Genomic DNA, 9554 nt, shown 5'->3' on the forward strand with positions numbered 1-9554 from the left:
GAGTCCCAGACGGACCGAGTCCCAGACGGACCGAGTCCCAGACGGACCGAGTCCCAGACGGACCGAGTCCCAGACGTCATCTGACATAGATACACCCAACTCCTTCTCCCATGTGGACTTGAGAATGGGAGCTGGGGTTACACTGCACTGTTTATTATAGATGCGAGACATTACAGCTTTGCCTGATAGTTGCAAATTAAGGAGCTCGTCCAGTAAGTTAGCAGCTGGAGCTTCTGGAAAATTTGAGAGGTGGGATTGCAAAAAATGTCTGCTTTGTAAATATCTAAAAACGTGAGTTTTGGGAAGATGTATTTTCCTGCCAGCTGATCGAATGATGATAGTTTATTGTGAATAAAGAGACCTTTAAAGTAAATAATACCTGCTCTAAACCAGACCTGGAACAAGTTGTCCAAAGCTGGGGGAGGAATAGGTGGTTTGAAAGGATGGGGCTTTGAAGTGAAAAATAATTAAGATTGAAATGTCTCCTGAACTGCGCCCAAACCCTGAGGGAGTGCCGAATTATTGGATTAGATGTAAAGTTGTCAATGGATGAAGGAAGAGAAGAACCCAGAAAGGAGGCAAGAGAAATTCCCTGAGTTGAGCCTGATTCCATTGCCCGCCAGCTGGTGGGGCCCACACCCTCCCCAGACTGGAACCAGTAGGTCAGGGACCGAATGTTGGCAGCCCAATAGTAAAAGCGGAAGTTGGGGAGTGCCAGACCCCCTTCAATCTTAGGTTTCTGTAAATGCACCTTAGCTACTCCAGGTCGTTTACCCTTCCAAATATAAGAGGAGATTCCAGGAGAGTAGAGTTGTAAAGAAAGACTTGGAGATGAAGACGGGTAAAGATTGAAATAAGTTGGTCTCAAAGGTACGGTTTTATCTTGGTTTAAATCCTACCTCTCAGAGGCCGTTCTCTGTTGCTATGGGGCAACACTCCTCGGCTTCTGCTCCTATTTACCGTGGTGTGCCTCGAGGGTCCGTGCTCGGTCCTGCTCTTTTCTCTTTGTACATGTTGGAATTAATTTTTAGTAAATACAACATCTCCTTTCACCGTTATGCCGATGATATCCAGATTTATTCACCTCTGAAATCCGATGTGTCTGCTTCTTTGCAACCTCTGTTCAACTGTTTGCATGAAGTTAAAATTTGGTTATCACATAATTTTCTTACATTGAGCGAAGCTAAGACCGAAATCATAGTCTTTGGTAGTCACACTCTGCTAGACCGGTTAGCTGATGCCCTTGGCCCTCTCGCTAGCCATCTCTCGCTCACTGTAAGAAACCTCGGAGTGTTCCTGGATGGCTCTTTTAAACTTCAGAAACACGTCTCCACTGTGGTAAAAACAGCTTTTGCCAGTTGCGTCAGATATCCAAAGCAAAGCCGTTCCTTCCTTTAAAGGACCTTGAAAAGCTTGTCCACGCATTTATCACATCCAGATTGGACTACTGTAACTCCCTCTACTCGGGCCTCCAACACTCTTCTCTTTACCGGCTTCAGTTAATTCAAAATGCAGCTGCGCGTCTTTTAACAGGTACGAGAATCTATGAACGCATAACTCCAATTTTAGCCAAATTACATCGGCTCCCTGTCAAATATCGCATAGATTTTAAAATTCTTTTGTTCACTTTTAAAATTCAGAACAATTTAGCGCCCAGCTATCTCTCTGAACTCCTCCACTTACACAATCCCAACAGAGCTTTTAGATCGTCCAATCACAGGCTCCTTGCACAACCTAGGACTCGAATGAAGTCAAGAGGTGACCGGGCCTTTGCATCCGTGGCACCCAGCCTCTGGAATAACCTCCCTGTTCATGTTCGTACTGCCGAGTCGATCCAGTCGTTTAAATCACGTCTTAAAACTTATTTTTTTACTTTGGCCTTTGATTCTAACTCATTGGCTGTTTTAGCTTGTTGTGTTGTTACCTATTGTTTGTTGTCCTGTTTTATTGTTTGTTTTAATTGTCTCGTGTTTTCACTGACTGCGAAGCACTATGGTCAACACTGTTTTAATATGTGCTCTATAAATACATTTTGATTTGAAGTGTAAGAATTTAGGAAGGATTCGTCCGACCAGTTGTGTTCAGGGGTGACCACTGTTGAAGGCTTTGTTTGACATTCTTCAATAGTGTAACAAAGTCTGCTTTGAGAAGTTGTTTATACTTTCTTGTAATTGTAATACCATAGGTGAACTGCTCCTTGACCACTTTAAAGGGGAAACCCGACAAATCTATTGGAAACGCTTCTTCATTTGATAGACAAAGTTCGCTCTTGGACAGATTTAATTTATAACCACAGACTTGACTGAAACGCGCGAGTAGAGACAATATAGACGTTAGGGAAGCATGTGCATTTGAGATAAAAAGCAATAAATCGTCAGCATAGAGAGAGACTGTGTTCAGTTTGACCTCTTTGTATGCCCTGGACAAGTTTACTGCTTCGAAAAAGCATTGCTAAAGGTTCAGTAGCTAGATCAAATAACAACGGGCTAAGGGGCCGGTCCTGACGTGTGCCACGTTTGAGTTTGACTGGTTTTGATTTCTGGCTATTAGTGCAAACAGACGCAACAGGGGACAAGTATGGGCACTTGATCCATGAGATGAAGTTGGGACCGAACCCAAATCTTTCCAGCACAGCAAATAAATAGTTCTACTCTACACGGTCAAATGCTTTTTCTGCATCGAGGGAAAGAACACATTCTGGAGTGTCCTTGGATGGCGTGTGCAGAATATTAACAATTATTAATATTACCCCTGATATTGACCCTTTCCAACCTGTGGGCCAGCGCTTTAGCTAGGATCTTAAAGTCAAGGTTCAGAAGTGTCGTTCCCCTTTTTTGCAATTAAAGTTATGGAAGCGTCGTACCAGGAGGTTGGCAGTTTGCCTTGTGTGAATGCTTCAGATAGAACCGAGTGGAGTAGAGGTACGAGCTGGGGGCAAATGATTTGAAAAATTCTACCGAAAAGCCGTGCAGGCGAGGGGACTTCCCTGACTGTAGAGAGAAAATTGCAGCGCCAGTGTCTTCTTTGGAAAATGGCGCATCCAAGATCTCTCTGTGGGTGTCTGCCAGCTCAGGAAAGTCCAAGCTCTTAAGAAAATTTGTGATCAGTGAGCGGTCGGTGGGAGATTCAGAGGAGTAAAGCTTCAGATAATATTCCCTGAATGCGTCATTGATTTTGGCATGATCAATAACAAGCCCATCATCTGACTTAATGGCGTTTATACACTGACGTGGCTTTACACCCCTTATTTGGTCAGCTAGGAGTTTGCCCGGTTTCTCTCCATGCACAAAGAGTGTACTCCTCCTCTTTAAGAGTTGCCTCTCCACGGCACGAGTTGAAAGAAGTTCAAATTTGGTTTGGAGTTCAATATGTTTCTTGTAAACCTCAGAGTCCTTATTGTATGCATAGTGATGGTCCAAGTGTTTTATTTTTATCGGCTAATTCTTGCCTTTCTTTGAAGTTTACCCTCTTTACATTAGCTGTATATGAAATGATCTGCCCTCGGGGATAGGCCTTCATTGAGTCCCAAACTAAAAGGCTAGAAATATTTGGGGAAAGATTGGCGTCTAAAAAGAGCTTAATTTGGTTATTTATAAATTCCAGAAAGGTATTATCAGATAATAGTGTGGGGTTAAAACGCCAACTCCTGTCTGTTCTAGGTAAGTCAGGCATAGCCAGTCAGAATTAAAGGGGCGTGGTCTAATATAACTATGGCACGGTATTCACAGGCACATGCAATACTAGTCAAGTAGTCTATCCTAGAAAAAGTGTGATGGACGTTAGAGAAAAAGGAACACTCCTTTCAGTCAGATATCGCCAGATATCCCTGTTCCCGTATGTAGAAAGAAAGGAATGAATGTGTTTATGTTTTTGAACAGAAACAGGAAATGCACACTCAGACTTTGTCCCGACTGCCGTTAGACCAAAACCAAGAGAAGAAGAGAGCTCGGCGCGTCACAGGAACAGGAAGTGCTCAAAGTCCAAGCACCACCACCTTCAGAGGTTGCGACCTCTGGAGGATGATGTTGGACAGGCGCTTTAGGCCTGCTGTACAGGTTTTTGATTGGACGAACAATGTTTAGAGCTGTTCTCTGTCCAGCTTGTCGCCGCCCACGGAGACGAGGCGGAGCAGAGATGGCAGCTGCAGTCTGTGGCGCGGTCGCAACGATATTCTCCTTTAGTCTGAAGCAGGAAGTTGAACTTTCCCCGGGTCTGAAACGAGACGCTCAGACTGCGAGGCAGCAGCACCAACCACTGAGCTACCCTGGCACTGCTGTCACACACGCGATGATGTCACCTTCAAGCTACGCTGCGGGACGTACCTGCTGGCTGTAGCTGAAGTTCACGTCTGATCTCGTGGGAGAGTCAGCCACGCCTCCTTCCTGCTCATCCTTTCAAAATAAAATAAAAACAGACTGATTACAGCTTCATGGGGTCACTGATCACATGACCTCTTCACACGTGCGAATTTCAAACCAGTTTTCATGTGCACCGTTATGCTGACCTGCATCACACTAACAGGAGACAGAGGCAGAGGTCAGCTCTTACCTGATTGGTGGAGGTCTCAGTGGCGCTGTAAACTCCGGAGGTCTGGAAACTCTGATCTGAAATAGTGTGAGACAGAGTCACCAACATGGCTGCTGCAGGGAGGCGTGTCACAGCGGGATCACGTTACTCACCCTGTGAACTGTAGATGAAGTCCTCCGTGTACTCTGCTGCATGCGGGACACACACACACACACACACACACACACACACACACACAGTCAGTTTCTATGAGTTTTCACAGTAAAAACCTCTCAGACTTTTACTGTGAAAGGTTACTAAGGGGAAGGAAGTGAAAATCTGAAGTGAGCAGTGGCGTCCTCACCCTGGTCCTCCACCGTGCTTATGTCCTCCTGCTCCTCCTCTGACGAGCACACGGGAGTGTTTCTGGGTGGGGGGGCAGGGGAGAGGGGCCCAGAGCCTCTCTGAACTCTATAGGAGGAGCCAGAGGGAGGGGCTGGGGCACCAATGGAGGGGGGAGGAGCCACAGTGGGGCCCTGCATAGGAAACGGTAAAATGTGACCTGAAAATGTTACACCTGACTCTTCTTCTTCGACAACAAGTCTGTGACCAATCATCAGTCGCCTCACTCAAGGGCCCTTTCTATTGGCTGCTAGCAACAACCAAGAAAAGACTGTATATAAAAGATAGACATGTTTGTAGGAGTTTAAAACTGCATTCTTGTTAATGGCCTAGAGGGGGCGATAGCTGTGGTCACGTGGAAGTGGAAAAAACCTCAGTCACTCATCTCAGCTCACACACAATAAAATGGAGTCTGACATCTCAGAGGACAAATATCTGGGACACTCTTAAAGATGTGATGTCGCTGCTTACCTCACCTGTCCTCAGTAATGTAGAATCTGGTTTTTGAGTAACCATCATTTAAACGTGTTTACCATAAACCACGTGAAGCACACGGCCCCTCCCACCTGCCTCAGCCCTCCGTGCACACACGCGCCGCATCATCGGAGGATTTTTCCCAGCACATACTCACTGGCAGCGGAGGGAAGACACCGTCGCCGGCGCCATCGAGCTGGTAGTACGAGATGGCTGCGTCCAGATCGGCCGGCTCTTCCACCGCCTCGGGAAAACCAAACTGACACTCTTTGTTCAGAGCCACCGCCAGCTGACGCCGACTGCGCCTGAAAAAAACCACGGCCAGAGTGACTTTGTCTGCGATTACAGCACCTCATGTCACATGAATCAATTCATTTTAAAAACAGGAGCTGCTTCAGAGATCAGCTGACCGGTCATTCCTGGTGGTTACATCAGTGTCGTGCGTGTTGGCGTGTCGTGCGTGTTGGCGTGTCGTGCGTGTTGGCGTGTCGTGCGTTTACCGGGACCTGAAGGTGAAGCTCTCGTAGTCCTGATAATACCTGCGACCAGGATGGTAATAGGTCAGCTGAGTACCAATCAGGTGACGGTTCAGGAAACGGGTGGAGCTTCTGACCAGAAACATTTGCGCGCGTACACACACACACACACACACACACACGATATTTTTTACCGATGGTCGGAGCCACTGACATCGATCAGCTAACTAAGGGGGCGGGTCCCACCTTCAGAAAAGTGCATTTAAAACATTTGTGTCTGTGATGGAGTCAAACTGCACAGGTGCATCTCAGGTAAAGTCTCACCTTGAGGCTCCGTAGCGTGGTGTTCGGGCTGGGGGGGGATGGTGATGGTGAAGGGGGGCATAGGGGTCATAGGTCATAGCTCCAGGTGATGGAGGAAGGGGTGGGCGGGGGTGGCCCACCGGTTGGAAGCGAGGCGGCAGACTCGAGGGGGCGGGGCCTCCATAGGAAGGAGGTGGTGGGATTAGCAGCTCTGTTCCCTTCATCCCACGAGATTTCCTGAAGTAGCGATGGCGGTGATGCCGCTGACCACGAGAGTCCGGGTCTGAGGGAGAGACAGGAAGAGACCGTACAGGAAGTCAGGTGAGTAACACAGGAAAAGGATAAAACAAAACAGGGAGTGGATGGGGAGAAAAAAAAAAAAAAAAGCACCGAGGTCTCCTTTCCTGGAGGGCGCAGCCACATTCCAGGCGGGAACCGGATTCACGGGTTTGAGGTCCGTCAGAGGGACCAGGTGTCTGTGAGGAAACACACGTGAGTGATGTCACAGCGGCACTGATGGACGTGATCCTGACGTCTGTGTGCGTGCGTTACTTCTCGCCCAGTTCCTCGATGAACACCGTGACGGCGGATGAGTGCGTTCCCACTTCCTGGATGAAGGCGTTGTAGTACTTGCCCTTCGGCTCCAGACGCACCTGAAACAAGTTTCATTCCTGATGTCACAAACATGGTGGCCAGGGGGTGGAGCCAAAAATAAAATGACACCTATCTTATAGTACCACAAATGTTTTTGGAGCTTCATTCATAAGAGTTACAGCCAGTAACCACAGACAGTAACTGTTTTTCAGTGCTTTCCGTGTCTGAACAGCTGATGAAAGTTTGACCTCTGACCCCTCGCTGTAGTGACCTCACCAAAAACTCACAACACGCATACCGAGACACCTCAGGTCACGCTACCCAGAGTCCCCTTGATGTTTACGTGCTTGATAATTACATTCTCCAAAACTACTTCCTCCAAATGTTTCAGCATAAAAGCCTCTTTAAGAAGTGAAGTCCTTCTGTGCAGTGAAATGCTGAGAGCTTTTAATTTGAAAGGAATACAGGAAGTGTCAAGACTTTGTAAAGGAGAGTGAGCCTAGATGCACTGGTGGATTATTTTATTGCAGGTGAGGTCAGAGAGCGGTTCCTTTTTTTCTTGTCATGTAAAATGTTGACAGAGCTTTGACGAGGACGTCCGTCTCTGCACATCGATATAAATCAGAATAAAAAAATTAAAAAAATTACCATGTCATAAACAGCGCCAGCCTTATTAAGCATCACTGGGCACTCTCCCTTTGTATCCTGTAGCATCTAGATAACCTGCCAGCTGTGAGGTCAGAGCCTGAGGCGGTTTGGTGTGAATGAACTCTGACCTCTGTGTCTGAACCTTGTTCACATCCGCGTTATAAAGTTTTCAGTAATACAGTCTTCTTACCTGACACTTGTCTCCCAGGAAGTACTGCCTCCCTGCAAACACCATGTAGTCCGTCTTCTGCATCTCTGTCACAGTGATCAGATTAGACCATCACAGGAAGTAATCAGATTACACAGCTGTCAGTTGTACAGTGTCCAGCTTCAGTTCACCAGCATTACTTTATCCTGACGCTGGTCTGGATTAGTTAAACCTGCGTTACCTTTGCAGGTGTCCTGCCACACATCGAACTCCAGGTTTCTGTAAACGTCCCCGTCCAGAGACTTCATCACTTTGTAGGGCAGAGACAGTCTGGAGGGGGGCGGAGCTTCTGCAGGAGGCTGAACAACAAAAACATTACATCAGCTGCAGTTCCTGATGTCCAGCAGAGGCAGCAGTGAGTCAGTCCCATAAACTTCCATGTTTGCTGTCTGCTAGCTTCACCTGACCAATAATATGGCTGCTGTGAGGTTACCGTACCAACAGATCATCCAAGAAGGCGGAGCTCCAGTTTAATGAGTGAAATTCAACAGTTATGATTGGATGCCACTGACTTGCACGTCACGGATTCTTCTGGCATTATTTGGCTCTTTGCATTTTTACCTTTCTTACTTCACCAATGACGAGTTCACGTGTTCCAGCTCCTGCTGATGGCGTCCTACGACTCTGAACAAACTCAGGCTGAAACTAGACATTAAAAGCTGCAGAGCAGAGGTCGTCACTGCAGAGCCTCAGGCGTGAAGCAGGAAGTAGAGCGTGTTTCTAAAGACCCTGGTGGTTCCTCTGAACGTTCTGGAGGATTCGGCACTGTGGTTGTTTTTAAAGTTTCAGTTTTTCTTTAAGTTTTTGGTACTTTTGTTGCTGTTAGTGTTGTTATCTACGAATGCTCGGGCGATCGAATCGGCATCTATCAGCATTCCTACCTTTGAGTCGTCCGTCACAGCTCGTGGTTTCTCCTCGATGGGTCCGCCTGGCTCCGCCTCCTCACTGCAGAGCACAAACAAATGGGCCCTCAGTTCTGATGTTTCCATGACGATGGCTGCTTCATCAGTTTCTGATTTCGTCTGTCACCGTTGCCCTGGTTACCATGATTCCAGGTCAGAGCTGCTCTGCCGCAACGTCCTCAGGTGTGTATGTGTTTACCTGTGCCCGCGGTCCTCAGGTGTGTCATATCCAAGGTCGACATCACTGCACATGGATGGACTGTTTCTATAGCGACGACCTCCGACCCTGAAGGCCTCCATGGCCTGGCAGAGCTCCGCCTCCTCAAAGCCAAATACCTGAGTGTAAAGCAGCTCATACAGAAGAGCTACACACACACACACACACACACACACACACACACACACACACACACACACACACACACACACACTGAGTGCAGAGGAACTATAGACTTTCTGTGTTCGGCCAATCAGATAGCAGCACTCACACTGACAGAGGGCGGCAGAGGCGGGGTAACTCCTTGGGTAAACAATGTCATAGTGACCATTGATGGAGCAGCACAGCGTCACCTCGGCAACACAAAAGACTGACAGTCAGCACCAGCCAATTACCTCACAGACCTCAGGGTCACGTGACCTTACCTTGTCCACAAAGTCGTCCTCCGAGATGATGGTGGCTGGTTTCCCAGGGTAACGGTAGATCAGGAAGCAGCGCCTGCACACATGGAGTCATATGACTCAGAGTCGTACTGAACCAGAGCGATAAGGGACGCCTCAATTATGATGTCATCACGCCACAGACTCAAACTGATACTGACATATTCAGGGGTGCACATAAGTGGTCCGCAGGTGCACATTTGCTGTCAAAATAAAAGACGCGCACCAGATAAGAAGTTGCAACGCGCGTTTGCGTCCATACAAAAGGCAGTCTTTGTCCGCTTGAGCGGGATTTTCACAGCACATTCTGCAACACATCAGTCTTTATTTATAAAGCACTTTTCACACAAAAATGTAGCACAAAGTGCTTTACATGGTTAAAAG

General features: G+C 47.4%; 1 protein-coding gene across 2 annotated transcripts in view; it reads right to left on the reverse strand.

Moving 5' to 3' along the window:
* The window catches only part of alg13 (ALG13 UDP-N-acetylglucosaminyltransferase subunit), a 31988-nt gene that overhangs the window by 4697 nt on the left and 17737 nt on the right, over positions 1-9554 (reverse strand). The window contains exons 5-19 of one of the 2 annotated variants that reach the window (XM_005944459.3): positions 9156-9228; positions 9002-9083; positions 8713-8878; positions 8493-8556; positions 7793-7910; positions 7594-7658; positions 6714-6814; positions 6552-6637; positions 6183-6444; positions 5883-5987; positions 5540-5687; positions 4871-5042; positions 4680-4715; positions 4549-4604; positions 4323-4391 (exon numbers count right to left, since the gene is read on the reverse strand). In XM_005944459.3, the coding sequence (XP_005944521.1) occupies positions 4323-4391; positions 4549-4604; positions 4680-4715; positions 4871-5042; positions 5540-5687; positions 5883-5987; positions 6183-6444; positions 6552-6637; positions 6714-6814; positions 7594-7658; positions 7793-7910; positions 8493-8556; positions 8713-8878; positions 9002-9083; positions 9156-9228 (1603 nt within the window). Of the gene's footprint in view, positions 1-4322; positions 4392-4548; positions 4605-4679; positions 4716-4870; positions 5043-5539; positions 5688-5882; positions 5991-6182; positions 6445-6551; positions 6638-6713; positions 6815-7593; positions 7659-7792; positions 7911-8492; positions 8557-8712; positions 8879-9001; positions 9084-9155; positions 9229-9554 lie in introns of both variants that reach the window. The other variant, XM_005944458.3, reaches the window with a different exon arrangement.

The sequence above is a fragment of the Haplochromis burtoni genome, unplaced genomic scaffold (assembly GCF_018398535.1).
Source record: "Haplochromis burtoni strain Fernald_Lab_line unplaced genomic scaffold, NCSU_Asbu1 Contig_387, whole genome shotgun sequence".
Classification (NCBI taxonomy): Eukaryota; Metazoa; Chordata; class Actinopteri; order Cichliformes; family Cichlidae; genus Haplochromis; species Haplochromis burtoni.